The sequence below is a fragment of the Camelus dromedarius genome, chromosome 8 (genome assembly GCF_036321535.1).
Source record: "Camelus dromedarius isolate mCamDro1 chromosome 8, mCamDro1.pat, whole genome shotgun sequence".
NCBI classification, from domain to species: domain Eukaryota; kingdom Metazoa; phylum Chordata; class Mammalia; order Artiodactyla; family Camelidae; genus Camelus; species Camelus dromedarius.
The window spans coordinates 40,869,349-40,891,723 of record NC_087443.1 but is presented as its reverse complement, the minus strand read 5'-3'; the positions used below and the strand labels follow the sequence as shown (position 1 = coordinate 40,891,723).

The window sequence follows — 22,375 nt, the reverse complement described above, 5'->3', positions numbered from 1 at the left end:
ATATGCATTTAGAGAAAAAGGGAGAAGGAAATTGATCTTGTTAAGTAGATTAATGATGTGCTTAAGAACAGGACAGAGCAGAAGGCAGGATCTCAACTATTCAAACTCTAAAATATATTATAAAACTCTATTTAGGAATCACAGACAATAGGGAAGGGTGGAGCCATCTCGACATCACAGCCCTAGATTTTTTTCAATTTCTAAGGGAAAAAAAAAAACAGTATATAAAAAGGAAATAATTACTTAAAATTACAAGGCACTGCACAGGGAACACACAGTAAGTCTGAAATGGTATAATGATCATCATTTGCCTTATGGACCATATTATTTTTTTTTATTATTTTTATCTTATTATTTTTTTCTTCCAAAGATGAAAACACCCTGAAGTAAATATTTGAAAACATTCACAGAGGACATTCACAACATCCAATAATAATACATACATAATTTTAGAAAATATCAAACCACTCATGTTATATAACCAATGAGTCTCAAACTCAAGTCTCAAACCCATTTTTACATATTTCCCCCAAAACTTTAAGTCTGACGATTCAAAACGAGGGCTAGTCCATGATTTATTAATACTCTTCACTTATATACTCAAGTAAACATATTATACTTGTTCCACCGACTATAATGATTTATCACTCCATTTCTCCTATGTAGCTAATTCTTAAAATACTCTAGTATAGGATTATTATGGTAACTTACATTTATACTATTGTTCTACAGTAATGACCCACAGAATACATCACATTCACAATCTCATTTAACTCTTCAAAAAGTCTCATGAGGCAGACCAGACATCATCTTCTCCCTATTCTGATGGATGAGGAAACTGATACTGAGAGAGTTTGGGACATTCTATCATCAGAATTTATAGCTTCACCTCACTTAATCCACAACTTCATGCCTAAAGACAAATAACACATAGAACAGAAAGTAAAAGTGTCAACCTCACTAACTGCAATTTCATGGGTATTCTAATTTCAAAAGAAATTAAGTAAGAAACCAAGTCTTTATTATCAGTCCTTCTGAATAATACAGTTCTTTTTTTTTTTAAGCAGGCAGTGATATTTATTGGCCCAAAATACTATTCATGAGGGATTTAATTTTCTTTTTTTTCCTTCCAGCTTTACTGAGATACAATTTACATATAGCACTGGAAAAGTTTAAGGTGTACAGCATGATGATTTCACTTACACACACCATGACATGATTATCACAATAAGTTTAGTGAACACCCATTATCTCAGATAGACACAAAACTAAAGAAATAGAAAAGAAATATTTTCTTGTGATGAGAATTCAGGATTTACTCTTGTAATAACTTTCACATATAACATACAGCAGTGTTAATTATATTTATCATGATGTGCAATACATCCCTAGTACTTATTTATCTTATAACTGGGAGTTTGTACCTTTTGACTGCCTTCATCCAATTCTCCTTCCCCCAAGCCCCCTCCTCTGGTGACCACAAATCTCATCTCTTTTTCTACAAGTATAATTGACCTACAAGAATAATACAGTTCTTCAGGAAATTGAGCTAATCAAGCACTGTCACACATACCAACACATATCAACGGTCTTTCCAAACATGCACACACATGAGTGTACACGCCCCCACCCCCGACTATGGTGACTGTAGCATACACAGAAACACCATGGTTTTCTAAGAGATGCTATACACCACGAGTCTAAAATGTTTAACAACTTAGAAATAGGCTTCAAAACCTATAGTTTAAAACATTAATAATTAATAACTAGCTTATGGCTAAAGACTCAATAATGTTACATTCTGGAAAGTCATTAAAATGTTGTTCTTACTACATGAGTTACCATGATTTAATATTTTATTCTTGCGCTTCAAGAGCGTATACTATAATAACTCAGCATTTCTTTTACAACTAATGCAAGTGCTATTCAAAGACCAAACTCTTATTTTTGCATCAGGGAAAAGATCTAATAGTGCTCCCTAAGCTACATAATTAACTGAATTAACTCTTTTAAACTTCATTCTAGGCACAAAGTAGGTTAATCTGCCCAGAATTCTAGGCAATTTGGCCATTTAAGTCAGTTCTCTATTGAGAAATATCACATTTCTTATTAGGGTAGGAGGAATGAAATTACATGTTGAAATTTTTTCTACATCTAATCCAAACATTTTTACCATAACCAACATTTGGGAATATAAATAAAAAAAGATCCTAAACAGTACATACACAGGTGCCCTTCAAAAGCACTCTGATAAAGACCTGTAACTATGCATGGCTTGAACACAGACTGGATTGTTGAAAACTGTGAATTCTTTTTGGGATCACTAGGTGGCATATTACTCTGGGTTGTCTGCACAGGTAGCTTGTGAGGAGCTTATTAGCAAGGACAGTAGCAGAGGACAGGGAATGTCTTCAAAGAAATAACCAAGAGTACTTAGTATGCTTTCATAAAGAAACTTTGTGTTGACGTGACCTAGAATTATTCAAACCAGAACAAGAACTATTCAGTAATCTGTCATATCTTATGAAAAAGGAAGTTATTGAAACTAAAAAAAGGTAACAGCAAAATCATATGTGAATCATACCATAACCTTTTTCTTAATAATTACAGGGTTAGGAAACATTATATGTACATATATACATACATGTTTATTTACTTATATGTTATACAAACATATTGAATATATTTATATTGCATATTTTTATTTTATATTACAAAAGTATTCCCATGTGCTAGGGATAAATAGGTTTGATTGTGCAGCTTTTTTTTTTTTCTTAAGTAGCTTTGAATTGTATCAGTAACAGATTCCTTTCCTATAAGCTAACAGAATTAGAGGCATTAACTTGGTATAAATATATCCTAAAAACTTTCAAGCTAATGTGTCTTTTTTATAAAAAGAGAAAATATATGTGTTTAGCTTTTCAAATAGCCTAGAATGAATGAGAACTTCTAAAAGGTCTAAAACACGAAGTAGAATTTTTTAAAAGTTTATGTAGCTTTCTTTTCTATTTTTTGGCTTTTTTGTGTGTGTTTTCTGGTATTTCTAGGGTGAACTGTATTACTTGTATTCTAAAAACACAATAAAGCACATTCTCTAAAAGATAAACGTGAAACAAAATGGCAGACTGAAAGACAAAAATATAAAGATTTAAAATAAATGAATTTTAACTCTACCAGTCATTTGTCCACCTCGTATATCTAGCAGAAAAGCATAAACACAGCATGTTTTGGCAGCTAATCTGTCTTTGGAGAAGCCACTGCTGTAGAGAAGTGAATCACAAAATGGCTAAGTTTTTCATTTGTGCTTTTATTTTTTACTTATACACTGAATATTATGCCATTTTGTATTTCTGCTTATTATGCCAAACACACCATTGCAAATACTGTTCAGTGTCTCTCCAGAGGTGAAATCACATCACTTGGGTATATCTACAGGTTAAGAGGACATGTGTAGGATCCTTATCAAGAATTTTTCTACACACCAAGTTAAGTTTAAAATTTCCTATTTCTTTACTCACCTATTTTAGCAACATCAAGATACTGGTTCTCTTTTCAATATAGCACATAATAAAATGCCTGGTTCAGATTTTTTGTTTGCTTGCACTTTCAACTTAACAATATTTAATGTGTGAATTTAGAAACTGAATATTCAAGGACATCTAGCACTGTAATACTTAAGAAGAATGCTTTGAAAATGAAACTTTATGGCTAAAATATTCAATAACAAATTTAAAAAGTAAGAATCAGATTGAAAGAAAAAGAAAAGGCTATTATTGATGAAAATATATTTACAGAAGGAATTAAAGGGAGAGCCAACTAACTTCCAGGCCATTCAATTACGTTCTTGTATGTGATTTGGTCTTATTTCAAGTTTAAGTTGGTGGACACTACAAACCCATAGGCTGCCATTTACAAAGTAAAGTGAAAGGACTTGAAAAGAAGATATGTACAGTTCACATACTTATTTTGACTTTGGTTTAACCTTGAAGAAAAAATATCATTTTCCAGAACTCAGCAGCATTTAAAAAATATAATTTAGCGACATAGTATTATTATAGCATATAGCAGAAACTTAACACCCTTAAGTTCCCAATTTTAGCCATAAAAATGCAAACCATTTCTGAGCTTTGAATTTTAACTTGAAAATTATTCACTCTTGTATTTCATCAATCTAAGATGCCACTGATTATAAGATTTACCACTTTAATATAACATAAAAATGGAAAATAACTGTCAATTAAATTATAACATAATACATTATCACATGAACTTTCAAATTTATTCTTTTTGAAAATAATTATTACTTAGAATCCTTTATACATAGGCTTTTATCATATGTGACCCATAAACATACTAAAACAGGAAGATGCCAGTAAAATAAACTAGTTAAGGTATTTGTAAAACTTCTGCACATTCAGAGCTTTACTCCTCTGCATCATCAGTGCCTGAGGTTGACTCTTCAGTGCGTTTTCACACAAGATCAATCTCTGAGCCATCAAGATGGTAGCTGACGTAGCATTTCTTAAAGTGCTCCCCCGTTGTCTCAAGGATTTTTTTCCAACCCACAGTCACCACTTCTGCAAATTCTTCACTCAAAGAATCCTAAGTTTATTGACTGAAAATTTGAGGCACTGCAGTCATGTTACTCAGAATAACCACCAATGCAATGACAATTACATCACGGCTGCTACCTGGCCAACAGCAAGGATAAGGCTTTGTCCATTGTAAGATGCACCCCACTTTCAGACATTAAATGTGGAAAATACTCTGTTGCTTAGAACTGAGGAAATACGATATTCATATTCATTTCCTGTTAATCTGCAATTAGAAATGGGAGTCTTCATACATCTTCTATCCTATAATTACAAAATCTAAGCTAATTTTTGTGCTCTCAACTAAGTATTTAATAAGATTGAATACATAACACTTTTAAAATATCCAAGTATGAGCTTTCACAAACAACTAAAATATACATATGCTAGGTTTCCACAAAATGCTTTTATTACAACAATAAATATAAACATCACTGGCTTTAAAGTTTTATGTATAGTGACATAATACAAGCATATGTTTTTGTTAAGGATCTTGGACACCTTGTGAATTTGGTATGGCACGTTAGAGAAAATAGATGTGTTTGCTACTAACTGTTCATGTATTAGTAAGGAATTCCAAATATGTGAGATGTTTTATAAATCCAGTTTGCTGTAGAATCTTAGAAATTTGCTATATATAGTAATAAAGTATAAAGAATTATTTTGCTAAATCCACTAAAACAGGTATTTCTGCTTCCTTTACTCCATGTTAATATCAATTGATAAACTACAGTGACTGAAATTTAATTATACTGCCTAAATGGCAAGTTTCCTTAAAACAGGAAAGTACCAAAAGGCAGGAGGGAAGGAATCAGATGCTAGATAGGCTGGAATCCTGCGTCTGCCACACACCCACTGTCAGGCTCAGATAACTTTCTTAAGTTGAGCATAATCATTTGTGAAATAGAAGAAAACACTTCATTGGTTTACTTTGGGACTTAGGAAAAGGAGATAAACTGTGTAAGTCTCATAGACTACATCTGGTACATAGCAGGGATTCAGAAATGTTAGCTTCATCTTCTATTTTTCTGAAATAGTTGATTTGCAATACATCTTTAATAAAATAAATTCTTGCTTGGCACATACTAATTTGGAAATCTGAGCTTTCAGCCACCATTTAAAGCCCCTGAGCTTCTCAAGTGGCATCCAGGTTTTTTCCAGCAACAGCTTCTCTGTTACTTCCACCACGTGAAATAATATGTTAATTGCCTTAAGGATCATTTTCTAATTATTGATTGGGGTGGGGGTGCAGTATCATTGTCTGATACGGCAGTGGGGTGTAATCTGACAGCAGCATTTGAACAACCAAAATTAAAAAACAAAAAATTAACCAATAAAATAAAATAAGATAGATTTATATTAGATAAATATTTACCATAGAGATTCTCTGCACAAGACCTCAGTTCTAAGGTTCTACTCAAAGAGAATTGAAGACAGTAGCCAACCCTTCATAACACAACTAAGAACAGAGGTGCAAACTTGGAGTCCAGGAGCTTGATTAGTTATCAGTTGGCATGATTGTTTTGGCTCAACTAATGTCTTTTAAAAGCTATTAATTAGACTCAATATTTCAATATCAAGAGATTTCTCATAGAAATCTAGATTTCTGGCTTTTCCTGGATAATCACTAGATCTGGCCACACTAATTCCAATTTATTCATTTACTTCTTTGGCTCTGTAATTATATGAGCTTGCCACCCTGGTTCAGACCAGCTCTCTCCAGAAAAGCCTTTTCAGATGAACACCAAGTCAAGTCACACACCATAGCACAAAATACACCCTTAGGTCTGTGTCCTTACTGGTTTTATGCTATTCTTTTAATTTTTTAACATGTATTACCCTTTTCAAACTGTAACACCTATAGTTCTTTCTCTAAGTAAAATGTTAAGGTAATGTTAATGCCATCCTTGGGATTACAATGTCCCTGACAGCAGAGCCAGGGCAGTGCCCACAGAGCTTGATATGGTGAGTTTCACCAGGGGTGCTGGCAACCACAGTGATTCTGGGCTCCAAGAACCCTCATGCTAAATCTAAAACCTTTCTTTCCTGGAGAACCTTTCCACAAACAGCATCTGCTTACTGTTGACTGGTTTCAAGACCATGAAGCCAGAAACTAAAGGGGCATGAGGTTTCATAGTTCAATCAAAGTCAAAGGATAAATGATATTTTAAAGTCCACAGACAAGCCCAATAGCCACAGTGAATCTCATTAAGAAAAACCTAGAAGCTACCCAATAGACACTGATGTCTTCAAGGATGTGTATCAAGGTGCATTTCAATGTGGATTTACTCCTACATCTGTTTACTATTAAACTTATTTTTCTGATGAAATCAACCATAGTTTACCATTTATCTTTACTGTACTATCCCCATAATTACACAAAGTTGTCATAATTACTACACACTTTTCTAGGTTATATGTTATAATATCATGCCAATATCATGAGTCAATATACTTGTATCATATAAGGCCCTAAAAGAGATTTAGGGGAAAATTTATTTGAAATGAAAAGATGAAATATCTAAGTTGATTCTCTCAGGAGGGATATTTCTAATTTTTCAGTTTTGTATTTCTCCATTATCAAACAGGACCCAAGTTCAAAATTCTTAGAGAAGAGGGTAGGAAACAGAAAAAAAAATGGTAAGAATAGAAATTGTAAAATTTTCCAGTTATAAATAAATTTAAGACAAGAAACTTTAAGAAAACGTTTAGGTAAGGAGGCCATATTTTACTGTAGTATATACTTTTAAAACTGAAATTATAAAATTTTTCGAGTTGTAAATAAATTTAAGACAAACATTTTAAAAACATTCAGATATGAAGGCTCAATTGTATTTTGTATTGGAAGACCATAAAACAAGCATTGAGTGGCTTTCCAGAAGAGTTAATTCTACATCTTCAATATTGTAACATGACCTATAGAGTACCATCAGTTTTGCTTAGTGGACTGTGGAATAACTTGACTAATTATGTATTTTCACAAGGTTAGGTGCCACCGAAAGGAAAGGAAAGGAAAGGAAAGGAAAGGAAAGGAAAGGAAAGGAAAGGAAAGGAAAGGAAAGGAAAGGGGGAAAAAGAGAAAAGACGAGACAAGAAAAGAAAAGAGAGAAAACCTACCCCACATACAAGAGATCTGGGGAACTTCCCTGCTGCTTCTCTAAAGATCATGTGACCCATAAGCCGATTCCTTGCCAATACTTTTCTCGTTCCTACAGTGTCTACCACAGAGCAAAGCAGTGAACACTTGTTTATTTTGATGTCAACATTCTTCCCGTTACAAGCACATATTCGGGAGCTCTTAGAGGAACCTCTCAGTGTTGTAGCTCACCTGGTTTTGCCCCTAAAGTTGACCAAAATATTGGCTACAGCTGTTAGTCACAGCCCACTTGGCTCAGAAACCTCTTTGGAACGTGGCCTGGGGGCATCCTCCCACTCTAGATATCAAAAAGAGAAACAACTTAGAATGACTGAAGCTACACTATGAAAGGAGAATTATAGACTATTTGCTCCGCAGCTAAGTTAACCATAAACATATGCAACACAGAGGACATCTGATATTTTAAGCTTCTAAATTACTTCTCTCTGGAAGAAACCTTAAGCCAGATGTGGCTCAATGCACCATTTATTTTTCTGGCCTAGTGTGTAAAGGATTCCTCTTCATGCACTCTGTTCTGAGACAGCCAATGACTTATGCTAAGAGATATAACAGCCATTGCAAAATTTCTCAATTCCGCAACTGCACAAAGTTCATATTTCAAGTAAAAGTTCGCATCAGGGATGTTCCCACAATATTGCTTTTCTCCGATGTGCTAGGGCACACTTGCTGTCCGTCACTGAAAGGCCACGAGTGGCTCCTCTATTTCCATTAGATCACTGTCTTTCTCCACAGACCCTTCCCACCATCTCTATCTCTCTATAATAAATACATACCAATTTTCACTACATTTTACCAAAAAACCCTCCAAAACAATAATATGACTGGATATGTAATAAGATATAGAAATATGAATACAATAGAAATCAAACTATAAAAACCTATCAAAGGAAAACATTCTGACAATTCCTTAATAAGCTACATAATGTTTATAGAATTATTATGACCAAGCAACTCCACTCATAGGAATATACTCTAAAGAAATGGAAACAGATGCTCAAACAAAAACTCACATATGAATGTTCATAGCAGCTCTATTCACAATAGCCAACAGGTAGAAACAACCCAACTGTCCATTAACAGATGACTGGATAGACAAAATGTGGAATTCCATACAATGGAATATTATTTGGCTAAAAAAAGGAATAAAGTACTGATACATGTGACAATATGGATAAACATTAACAATATGCCAAGTGAAAGAAACCACACACAAAAGGACACATACTGTATGAACCACTCCTATGAAATATCCAGAATAGGTGTAAATTCATAGGCAAAGAAGGCAGATTAGTGATTGCCTTGAGCTGGGGGAGGAGGGAATACAGAGTGATTGCAGGGGTTCCATTTGGGGTGATGAGAAAGTTCTGGAACTAGATACCAGTGATGGTTGCATAACATTGTGAATGAAGTCAGTGCCACTGAACTGTACTTTAAAATGGTTGCAGTGGTAGACTTTAGACTGTAAGTATTTTACTACAGGGGAAAAAAAAAGTCAGAGTGGCAAACTGTCCATGATCTAGGTGTGAACAACACACAAACTGTCCCTCGAGTGGGTATCAACAAAAGGTCCAGAAATGAGAGCGCCCAACTACTCACTTCGTTATTAAATAGCGTGTTCTTTCTAAAGCTGCTTTAGATGCCATACTTTATTTTTATTTTTTTTTAATTGAAGTATAGTTGGTTTACAATGTTGCGTTAGTTTCTGGGATACACATACTTTAAATCCAGAATGACTCATGTGGTGGTGTTGCTAAATACAATAACAGAATGGCCACTGGAATTCGACCTGCAGGGTGAAAGTTTAGGAAGTGTTCCTTGTCTTCTTTACCCTTCAATGATACAAATACAAAAACTAAAATGCAAATCAGGAAATAAATGGCTATACCGTTAGAGACAAAACAACATTAGAGAGGTTGGCTAGAAGATGACAACAACAGTGAGGGGGTTCTCTGAAGCCTTCGCCTCCCTTCAGCAAGCCCACAGCACCGCCCAAATCTCACCTGTCGCACTAAAGCTTTGAACATACGAATTCAGTATCTCTGGTAGAAAGCAGAGTCTGAAAACCCATCAGTGCCAGAGGCATCATCTGGTTCAGCTACATTTCCAGCATTAGAAAAGGAGAAGTTTCAGTTCAAAGCCACACAGGTAAACTCAGTGATCATTTTCATACAAACTGCCTTAAATGTCTTTGATGTAAATATCAGCTGATTTTGAATTTCCTCTTTCTTCCATCACACTGCCCCTGCTGCTGTTACCCTGGAGCCAAAAAGAAAACCCACAGCACCATTGTTCTTTCTTATACACCACCCTGTTCCCTCATCCTAATGGTTAAATAAAGTACAAATTGTGAGGATTTTTAGAGCACAAACACAAGAGTGAAATATACACCACTATGCCAATTTACTAATGTAATAACCAGATCCATCAGAAGTCAACATTACACAAACATATAATGAACCATGTCTACCAATTTTTATGGCTATAATGCAGTATGTTCCATAAATCTTTCCCAAATCAAAATTTCACTAGAGACAGACTAAATGTGTAATTTTCTAACCCGAATCAAAAGATAATTTTAAAAAATGTTATATTTGGAAGACAAATTTCTAATTTTCTTATTAAAAATGTAAGAAATTAACATTACAAATTAATTTTACCATCATGAAACAAGCTATTCTGATTTGTAAAGAAGAAAGGAGAGCACATCATATTAAAATTACACACAGAAATTCTGATTCGGGGAGATGATGAACTATAATTATATCCCTCAAATTCTGCTTCTCTTCACAGGTAATAAGCAGTACAAAAGCTAATCTAACACTATCAATGCTTTTACCACTGATGACAGCAGCAGCTACTCTGTGCCGTTATGTCGATTTTTGGCCAAGAGCTGTGCTAGACACTTGACATATACTATTTCTAATCCTCTAGTTAAACCTCTAGATAAGCAAAATACCCCCATTTTATAGACTAGGAAACGAGGACTTTGAAAATATAAGTAATTTGACTAACTTTAAATAGCTATTAAATGGAGAAACAAAGATTCAAACTCAAGTGTGTGTGATTCTGTTCTCTGCTCTTGTTGGTTTCCCATGAAGAGTGTCTCCCACTGACCATAAGCCTATGATCATAATATTTTAAAGTTCACCCCCAAAGACCTTTTACTCAGAGATAAGAGATTAGTGCTAAAAGCATTTTCATCAGGTGAACTAATGAGAGAAAACTGGTCATCAATTTAAGCAATTAAAATGGTATTTTATAATTTTTACATTTTGATCATACAGAGGACCTTCATTTTTAGAGATTTGTTCTAGAGATCCTCTAAAATAGCAAAATTCTGTGAAAGGCAGTGAAAACTTTTCAAGCACTAACGTGTTGATGTAAGTTGCTAGGACCTATTTCAGGCACACCCACATAACTGAATTCATCAAAAGCCATATCTAGCATATTTTTAAAAAGAAAGGCCAGAATCCTGGAACCTATCGGTATTACTCTAATTTCATAAACACCCTGTACATTTTTCTCCAATTTTAAGACATAGAGAACAGGTAAGAAGGATGAGCCCTGCTTAACGGGTGGGAACAGGGAACTTCAAATATCTGAAACCAGGCTGCTTCCTGCAATTCTCTATCTGTCCAAAACAACAGATTGAGTGAAATAACCCCGCATGTGTAGTAGGAGGCAAGCCATTAAATTTCTGATAAACATCTCTGTGGGGGAAGGGGGGTGGGAATCCATCAAATCTTAACTGCAGTTGCCTTTGTTTTTAAAAAGAAACTTTGAAGTTATTCATAAATATTTACCTGAATGCCTGATTCACTTAATTACCTGTAATTATACACAAAATCTTTTTCATTAATAATCAGACCACCATGGTTCAACTTCTGTATGTATTTTTAATGTTTCTGTTATGTTAAAATGAACTAGGTTGAAAAATGGTGAAACCCTCACATAAGATAACATGACAATGTTCCACAGAGATTTTTTAATTCTGTAAAATGTCAAAGCAAAAGATCCGGTGATGAAATCACTGCATGTAAAGACTTAATAAGCCAGTATCATGAAAATAATACAATGTTCCCAAATAAATTATCTAGAGGCTAAGCCTTGTGTCAAGGAATTAACTTGGTTTACTACAATTATTGCTTAATTTTTCATTAACTACCCACAAAACACTAACATTAAATATGACACATGTCATGGTGCCCGCATTGTAAGGCACTGTATATTTCATAGGCTACATATTTGCTATTTGCAAAATGACTGTGTACAAACATCATATCAAGGGTTATTAAATTCAGTTTCTGATGTGTGCTTTTATCTGTATTTCTAATTTATCAGGTAGACTGTGTTCCAAGGAGGAAAGTGTTAATTGGAAGCTTAAGAGATGTGGGTTTCTGCAAGAAGGCTTTAAATTCCTCACTGGACCTACGTCACAGTGGTTAACAATGAGTAGCACTGAAGGGAAAGGGAAAAGTAGAATAAAAGTTCATTTTCCCAAGTTCACAGGGCGCCACAGTGTTCGAATGCCGTATATCTGTCTCCAGCTGATTCCCTAAAATATTATTCCTTACCCTGAAAACTCACTAAACATTAGCTGAATTCCAAGAGAAAAAAAAATATGAAAGCTGTGTAGAAATCTTTAAAGTTCATGCCCACTGGGAGAGTCCATTCAAGTGCTGTAATTCCTTGGAACCCAAACACCAAAGGGGCCTTTTCCCAAACATGTCCTTCTGTCTAAAATGTCATCTTTTAGAGCTGACCAAGTCCCTGCAGTGACTGAGCTCACACATCAAGGGTCACCTTCTCAGCGAGGCCTTCTCTGCCACTCTGCCTAGGGGACTCGTCCCTTCTCTGACTCTTTCTTCAGAAGAGCACCTCTTGTGGAATTTCCATACTCACTTATTGCTAGTGACCGATTTGTATGTTTATTGTCTGCCTTGCTCCCTAACGAATCCCTCGCACCCAGAATAGTAAGTCCTCAAAAACTACTTGTTGAAAAAATAAATGTTATGGCATTCAAGGAGAACCAAAATGATGAACTAGATCTATTAAATAGCTTTGCATGATTATACTTTATTTCAAAACACACACAGCAGAAACGTCAGACCAACATACCTCATGTTCTGTGGAACGTGTAATTTAAAAGATGAGTGAGTTGGGAGTGCAAGATGAAAGTTTTGAGGCTGCCTACAGAGACAGTTCGCCTTGAGCAAACTGCTTAATTATGTTCTGAGTTTCACAATCTAAACTCTACTCAAGCATTAAAACTTCATAAATGATTTAGAGTCTTGTTTTTCTTAAGGACACAGTTAAAGCCAGTATATCAAGTGATATCTCTAAAAATATTGAAGAGATACTTTATGACAGCAAGTTTAAAATATGCTTTGTTCCTGTTACTTCCCCAGTGGTGGAAGGACCAATGGAATCCAATGACTAGAGTTGTAGAATTAACAGAAGAATAGGCAGTTGAGAGAAACGTCTAGATTTTAAGCTATTCACACAGCCATGTAATAAACTGCTTTATACTTACAATTATGTGAAACAGGAAAATAGAATGGAAACTTAAAAAAATTAAGTTGTGCAAAAAATACACACATAAATGGGAATTTTTATTTAAGGATGGATGACAGAGAAAGTAATTTTATGTACTCATTGTGGGAAATTAATTATCCTGCATATGATTAACAGTATTTTTTTTGGCAAGTAGGCACAACAATTCAAACAATAACTTCCCTAAAGTCTAGCTTTTCTTCCAGAAAATATATACCAGAGTTAATTTTGTGACTTCATCAAATGGCTGTGAACAACAAAAAATTAAGAATTTCCTAAATAATATAAATAATAGATTAGGACCTTTTCTTTTTCCTTCTTATTGACTACCACAATTTACTACTTAGAAAGAAAGGAAAAAATAAAAAAAGAAAGAAAGAAAGCCAGCCAGCCAGCCAAGCTTTATAAACATCTTCAAAACCACCCTGTCTAAATATTCAGATTTATTACCAAGCAAGCCAGTATCTGTTAGAATGCTCCTGGAAATAATTTTTCCTACAAGATTGAAAACTGCAATTAGGACCTTTGATACAGTGCTTGGCATCACAAAGCTCCACTCTATCTGGAATTTATTAAGGACAAAACAAGCCCCTTCCTCCCAACTCCAAGCTCACTTTTAGTCACACTGGCTCATCACCAGTCCCATCCCAGCTCAGAGGCAGTACAGATTCACAAATCTGAACTCCTTGCAACCAGAAAAGGTTTGGAATTCAGAACTTTCCAGATTTTAGAAAGGTATATACTAATACTACGGACAGCCCCCGCAGCACTGTGGGACAGCACTCCATAAAACAAGAAATTTTACCTCTGCAGCAAAATAGTACAAATATTCACACTAAGGAGGATAAATAAAGACTATAAATAGCTTCACATAAGGTCAGAACAGGTTTTGTTACCAAATGAGTTCAGGTTAGGTCAGATTTTGCCGCCAAAGAAGTTCGGAAAAAATTTTCAGTTTTTTGTTTTGGATTTTGGAATTCCGGGGAAAGGCATATCAGTTACTCGCTTTAAAAACCATGCTCAGAGTCCATGCCCCAAGGCTGCTGTTATACTGAAAATAAGTGTATACCACACTTCTTTCCGCCCCCTTTCTAACAAAAAATTCGGAAAAAAAAAATCCAGATAAAGTCACCACACTACATTCAATTTTTTAAAAAGGTAATATTATATCGAAAGTCTATCATTTTACGAAATCCTGAAATCAAGAAGTAATTTCCCAGGTTCTCTTCATTCATTCAATCCCTGCCTACAAAAAGCAAGTTCCAAAGGCACAAAAACATTGGACAAAAACAACATGGAAATCTGTGTACTAAAAGGAACAAAATCCAGTGTTAAGTTCAAGAAAATACCATTGCATATTAATTACTGGAGGAGTAAAAATTTCTGCTCCATAGACATTTCAACATTTGAAGTGCCTATTAACTATAAAATTGATGGCATTTGTGACAGAAGGATGAACAACCAAGAGGAAGAATATTAAGAGAATACAAAAATTATAACATTTCTAACTATAAAAGACTAAGAGAAAAAAACAGTTGTCAATGATGCATAGAGTGAAATGGACAAAGATATAAAAACCACTTGAGGGGGAGTGTGTCCCTAGCCCCTCAGAAGTTACCATGCACTGGACACGTGATCACACTCAGTGAACCGTAACTCAAATAACTCACCCCAATCACCAACAAAAGACTTCGTTAGTTGCTTGTAGAACAGGAACGAGCAAACTGAGCAAGTCCAAACACACAAACAAAAATTACAAAGCAATACAACTGCCGTGTGCTCCAGAGGTGGCAGCACACCACTTTTAGGATGGCACCGGGTGTTCAAGGCACCCTCATCACAGACCCTGAAACTAAAGAGAAATCCAACAAGGAAATTCCAGGAGCACTAGGAATACTGAGTGAACATCAGAAATGAATATTCCCCTGACTGTCCCTCAAAACATTAGTGTACATTTGGATAATTTAAGCAACATCAGAGAAGAAACAAATACAACTCTCGGACATAAGGCAAGGACATGGGAGAAAAGAGAAAGAAAAAGAGAACGTGGTGATGTCCACCCTCAGAAGAAACACAAACCATAAAAACTAATTTACATAAAGAAATTTATTTTGAATTCTGAAGACGAAAAAGGCAGCTGGACTGAAAAGGTGAAAATTTCTTTACTGATGCTCCCTAGGAAACAAGCAAACTCACTGCAAAGGGACTCATTACCTCGTAGGGGCCAAATGAGTGATCTTCTTCAATCTGCCACTAAAAAAAAAATCAGTGAAACACTTAAGGGACCAATTCCACAGTAATCATTGGCAATGAAACTATATGACATAATGACGTATATTCCTAACAGATGTAATGATGGTATAAAATAAAGACCTAGCATTTCTACCAAATACTAGGGGTGTTTTTCTAGGAAGCAAATCTTACTTTGGTAACTCATCTGCTTAAAGCCTTTTGTTGAATGTCATTCTCATATCTTGCAATAACACACCCCTGTACTCTATACTCCAACACCACAACACAATGTTTAGATTCCTAAGCAAATCAGACTGCTTCAAATCCTTCTCTCTTTTATCCCACACGCTATCTGAAAGCCTCTTACCCCCTGGGGAACACTTGAAAAACATATCTGTTAAACATCAATTGAAACATGCCTTCCTCAGTGTATCCTTTCCTGATGTCATCCGCAAACGGATTTTACCGTTCCTCCTTTCTGCCACCAATGGAATCTGAATTCACCTCTGTTTGGTACCCTTACACTTTCTGCACAGATTGATTTGCCATAGCTGACTCTGGCCCAGTAATGAGCCTCAGGCTCTCCACTACATAGCATCGGCTGAATAACTACATTAATTGAAAGGACTTTAATCACCATCACATGGCTTATTAAGCATATTTAAGTCGGGAATCTGAACAGCACACCCTTCCTTGGGTGCTCCTACGGACTGGAATTGCATCCCTTCCCCAAATTCATATGTTAAAGCCCTAATCCCCAATGTGACTATAGTTGGAGATAGGACTCCGGTTAAATGAGGTCATAAGGGTGGGGTTCTAATCCAACAGAACTGGTGGCCTTATAAGAAGAAGAAGAGAGAAAGACCTTCACTTGCACACACCAAGGAAAGGCTATGTGAGCACACAGGAAGAAAGCAGACATCTACCAGCCAGGAAGAGCTCTCACCAGAACCCAAGCATGCTGGCCCTGGATCTTGGATTTCCACTCTCTAGAGCTGTGAGAAAATAAATTTCTGTTGTTTAAGCCAACCGGTCTATGGTACTTTGTTATGGCAGCCCAAGGTGACTCATGCAGATACTAAATAAATAAAATCATTACATATCACTTTTTTATCCTTCTCTTTGGTGACTGGTTATTATACTCTGGCAGTATAATATCGGGTGGGGCAAAATGTCCTCATTTCTACTCTAGAATCAGCCACTCTATAATAGCAAGTTAAAAATCCCATGATGACAATCATTATGAGTTTAGATGTTATCATTTTAAACCCTCCTTTGAAAGTATGGTCTTACTGTTATTTTTTATTTTGCTCTCATAATATTCCTGATAGCTGTGCAAGGCATATGAACCTCTTTTTTTTTTTTAACAGATAAAGAGTTTGATTGTTCTATCCAAGACAATACATCAATTCAGAAGCATAACTAGATTAGAACTCAGGTCTCGTGACTTTTAGTAAATCCTTCTCTTGTAAATAGGATAAGGAGAGGGAATAGCTATGGAATGTGAAAATACACACATGCACACACACACCCTCATCACATTCCAGAACAAAATAGAGAAATTATTAGAAAAAAATATTTCCTAACATCAATCTCAATCCTTATATTCTTGAACAAAATACAAAATACTTTGTGCTAACAAAGGAATGATATAATGATCCCATCACACTGATCTTACTGACTGCAGTATTAAGTAGGTCTCATGAGAGGAGTTATGGGTACCCAAATGTGTTAAGCATGTGATCTGCTCTGAAAACACTGAGCACCAACACACAATCTTTAAGGCCACTTTGAGATATATTCCGATACAGAAAGAATTCCACACTAAATTCTATCGAAGAAATAATTCCATAAGGAAAAATTTTTAAATCTTGGAGGGCTTGTTGCAATAAAATTTGTCAGGCTGCATGTACTTCTCACCTGAAATGCTTTCATTTGGCCACACCCACCAATGCTGCAGTGTAGGTCATCTGGAACAGCCAGAGACTCTGTGAAATATGTGTTTTGGAAGGAACTGGAATACACACACATATGTGAGTGTGTGTACTTAAAAATCAACAAAAAATACACAACCTTTACTCAGAAAATATTGGGGGGAGGCCTATTCATTTAAAAGATACCTCTTATTCAATATGCATCTGCTCGAACACTGAAAATTCTTGGTGAACTCTGGTCAGCAAATGGTAGAGATAATTCTACGGGACATCTATTCAGTGTCAACTGCATACAGGGAACAAGCTGAGTGCCTCCTGAGGTGAGTACCAGCAGGCTCGATGTGATCAAGGACACAGAGCAGGTCCATGATAACTTGAAAAAGAAGTAGACTGTGTTACGCGTCCTGACAATACATGGTGCTATGTCAATCGAGAAGACTGACTGATTTCTAACTAGAGGTGAATCGACAGATTTCAAGAAGGTGAGATCTGAGTTGGACTTTTGAGGATGGGTAGCATTTCACCAAGTGGGCTGGCACAGAAATGCCTTCTCCATGGATGGAGGAAAAGCATCGGAAGAAATGGATTCATTCAGCGAATGGTAGGAACTCCAGTATGGATGGAGTCAGATATGAAGGAAATAAATGGTGAAGGGGGAACAAGCCCAGGATGTGGGTGCAGGTTAGATTGGGAAAGGCCTCAAACTCCATGGTCGGGAAACTGGATGTCAATGAGCAGGCAGGAGGGGGTTTGGAAGGTACTGGGGCAGAATGTGAGGATGAAGGCTTTCCTAAAGAGGACCCTGGCAGCAGCTGGAAGAGTATAGAATGGAAGAGAAAAGGTTCAGAGCAACTGACTTAATATTTTGCTCTGAGTAGGATAACCTAATATAAGGAGAAATGGAACATGGCCGGGATAATTTCAAGGAAGAGCGAAAAAAAAAAAAAAATGCCCATGTTAAAGGATTCCACATAAAAGCTCGATGATTTACAGCAACCCAGTCACTGCTCACTTTAATCTCGGTTGCACTGTCGGCCTCACGATGTCTGTCTGGCTCCCTGTGACACTGTGTTCAGAATCATGGTGGAGCCAGTCAGACACTTAAGGCCGGATCTCATAAACATGAGCAAAGCTGACACCTTTCCTTGAGACCAGCACCACTCTGCCAGGCATTAAACAAATCGTTTGTGCTGTGCAGCTGTGACCTGCTCCCTTGGGAAATCAGAACTGCACCTTTGCAACATCCTCAACCCCCGCCCAGACAATGCACAAGAAGTCAGGGCTGACTTAAGTCAGTCTGTACTGCTTCCTCATCTGTGGGGTGTTGAACCACTGCCCTAGAATGTTGGCATGTTGGTCAGTGTGGTCCTCAGAGGAGTCTGCTGAGAGTACCTCCTTTAAGAGCATCATATTCAAATGAATCTTTTCATAAATAATAAAGAGATTATGAGAAAAACTGTAAATGCCTGACAATTCAACGAGTAGTTGAAATCTTTATCTTCTCTACTATAACCAACCAATTTTCTACATGTCCATTGGCTGAGCATACATTAAAATGCTTCCTCGACCCTATGTAGAGTCACAATTATATATAACAGTCACAGTGATGAAAATATAGTATCTGAAGATTCTGATTACAGATAAAAAAAAAAATCCACATTTTTCTTCAACAGCTATGAACTAGAATCCTGTTTTAAGGATTTGTTTTTCTTTGTTACAGATGTACAAGTGTCTTTTCCCTTGGTGGCACGCCCTATGGAAGCCAGTTTATAAACCACAATGGATCAAAAGCAAATGCTAGACCTAGGGAATTACCTCCCAACCCATTTCAAAATGTATTAAAAAGTTAGGAGAACATTTCAAGATAAATACATGCAAGAAAACCAAAATGAATCTACAGGTTTATAGTAACTGTCTACTGCTATTTTGAAGATTCTTCAATTTGTATGGAAAATAAAATTGATTTTACAAATTACAATGGACAAATGAGGCACATGGCTGTACAACTGCAGAGTCGATTGCAAATCTGAGATTTGTCAGCCATAAGCTGATCAATAATTAAAATGGAGTTCACCTCCATGCTGCAATTTTGAAGCATAACCACAGGTTTCCTTAAGTTTGCTTAAAATATGTGTTAAAGCTAAACATCTATACCATAATAATATTCATTAGTAATTGTACCCTGTTGATTAACGAGCATTCTGGAAAATTTAAAGGGAAAAAAACATACCCACCCACATAATTAGGACATGTGTTTACTTAATAATCCTGAATATCACTATGAAAAACACACCACTTCAGTGAAATCTAAATGACTATATTTAACTGTTTAAATATTTTAGCAATATAGCTGAGTTGTGATGCTTTTCCCCAACACAGAACACACCCATTAATAGACCAAAAAAACAAAAGCATTCTGATTCTAGCAGCTTCTTAAAATCCAACCTCTTAAAAATCCAGCCTGAAGATCACTCCCTCCCCAGAGCCAGAGAACAATACGGGAGAACATGTTGCTTACTCATTTCTTACCTTTTTCCCTTTCCTTTTCCTATGAGCAGGCTTTGCATTTTTCTCCTTCGGTTCTTCACTCATCTTTCCTTTAAATCAGGTGAGTTTATAAAAGACAGGAGATCACCGCCGGTATTCCAACATCCAAAGCCACGACAAAGAGTCACAGCATTGAGCCCCAAGTCCATTTACGGGTGCTCCCCAGGCAAGCAGCCGCTGCTGAAACCCAGCCCCTGCTGCTGTCAGACAGCCGCGGGCTGCAATGGCCCTGTTCAGCTTTCCTCGGGAAGAAACTGGGGGTTCTCTACATCAGTCAATTCTCCTTCTAACGAAAATCAGTATTTCAGCCTTTCATTTTTAACTAATCGTTACCCTGAGATAAAATCTTGACAAGACTTTGTTGCCTGTTCCTCCACAGTGATTCTAGCCTGTAAATGTTGAGAGAGAGAGAGAGAGAGAGAGACACACACACCCTCACATACACAGAAATAAGCTACAGACTGCTGACAAGTCTCCGAAGCTTTCCCAGAGGCTGATCTGCTGCTTCTCTCAGGCTGGGAAGCCGAATGTAAATTGCTCTGGTGCTGCCGGCTTCCCAGGCGAACACATGTGTTGAATGCATCGGGCATAGCAGAGAAGGAGGCGGTCCCGACGAGTGATAAAAGATCGGGTTACTTGTTCTCAAAAAAAAAAAAAAAAAGCTCAATGATTCAAACAATAAAAGAGACCTACTACTACTAGGAAGACCACAGGTTACACTTTCTCCATGATTACTTTTTTTATGGGATAAGCCAAAAGATAGGCAAACTGCCAAGCTTCAGCTAAAGATGCCTAATGAGGGGCTAATTACAGAAAGCCCCATACCCAATTTGCCAGCACTCATATTTAATCACCCACCTCCTTCCATGAATATACCAGCCAACCAACCAACCAACAAGAAGCCCTTCAGAATATTCAGGAAATACTGAGAGCAGAGCTGCTGTCTCCGGGGCAGACACCTTCTGTGCTTCTTGGCCATGCTTAGGGCAGAGCCCTTCTCGGGTCCCATTACACACGCCACGCTGTATGACATCCTGAGCCCGAGGCTTCTGAGTGTCTTGGGGGGGCTTCACACCTGGGTGGAAGCTCCCTCACCAGGCCTTCCATCCATTTAAACACAGCAGACTTCCTATCAGATGTTGTCATTTCAGCATCTCTTGAAGAGTACCTTCCTGATTGAGGACGGAATGGGGTTCCATGAGCTACAGTGGGCAACCACTAAGATGGAGATGGACTTTGTGAAGCAGACAACAGACACAGGTACAGGGCAGGGAGAGAGCAAAGCGGGGGCAGGGGAGAGAAGACGGGGAGCAGGGCCAGACCCCTCCTTAGGGACCCACACACTAGGAGTCATCCTATTATTTCCTTACTCTAACATGTTTATTCAGGAGAAATTGGATTAAAATCAGTATTAACATTTTTATTTGGGAGAAACTGGATTAAAACCAATATAAAGCACAGCCTTACAGGGAAAAATACGTCACATGGACTAACGTTCAGCAGTGTGTGGGGGAAGATTTAGCGCTGGTTTGAGGAAATGATGCTAAAATATTGAACCCAAAGGACAGATGTTTATGCTAAAATATTCCCCATTCTTTACCTATCTTACAAAAGGGGTTTGTGTCTAAATGCAATTAACATTCCTTCCCCGATGCCTCTAATCACCAGTGCCCCGGAAAGACCTGAGGATGAAGGATGCTTGAGATGGCTTCCCCACGGTCTAAGCAGGCTGGGGAGAGGGACGTGAACGACCCTACAAAGAGTTACATGAATTTTGCAAACTGTGTGTTAGCTGCTTGAGCTACTTTTCCACTGAGAGGTTCCACATCATTTAATTACAGTAATGCACATCTCAGTAAGTCTGGTGTGGTCAGAACTCTGAATGCCATCAGGCACCTAACCCCCATGTTCCAAATTTCTACTCCAACTTTAAACTGCTACCTACCCACAGTTCCCACTTTCTGCTGCTATTTCTCAACATTCCTCTTGTCATGCAATGAAAGTTAGAAAGTCAGACTATGGCGGAATAAACCTCCCAGCTTCTTCCATGACTCAGCCTTTGCTCATATTCAAAACAGAGGGAAATCAGGGGAATTGGCAGTCCCTTTACTGCCCCCAATCCTCCCTTTACTTCAGTGCATAAGTCTGATTAGTTGTGGGCCTCTTGAGGGACAAGAGCGAAGAAGGCGCTTTATACAAATTCCATGTAAGCTAAAGGGTATGAGTAGGTGGACTGAAGTCAGACTATCTAAATCTCTGCATTCTTCACTAGTCAAGCAACAAAGACAGTGTATCCACTTATAGTAGAATTCTGATATTTTGATTCTGAGTGTCTAAAGAATGATTGAGTTGAATTACCT

At 36.9% G+C, this 22,375-nt stretch overlaps 1 protein-coding gene across 5 annotated transcripts in view; it reads right to left on the bottom strand.

Moving 5' to 3' along the window:
- Positions 1-22,375, bottom strand: part of ANK3 (ankyrin 3) — a 594,595-nt gene that overhangs the window by 452,083 nt on the left and 120,137 nt on the right. The window contains exon 1 of one of the 5 annotated variants that reach the window (XM_064488142.1): positions 19,998-20,545. The exons of 2 other annotated variants lie outside the window; for them this stretch is intronic. In XM_064488142.1, coding sequence (XP_064344212.1) covers positions 19,998-20,060 — 63 coding nt within the window. In that variant the 5' untranslated portion in view covers positions 20,061-20,545. Of the gene's footprint in view, positions 1-19,997; positions 20,546-22,375 lie in introns of those variants that run through there. 2 more of the 5 variants (XM_031461284.2, XM_064488152.1) reach the window with 2 other exon arrangements.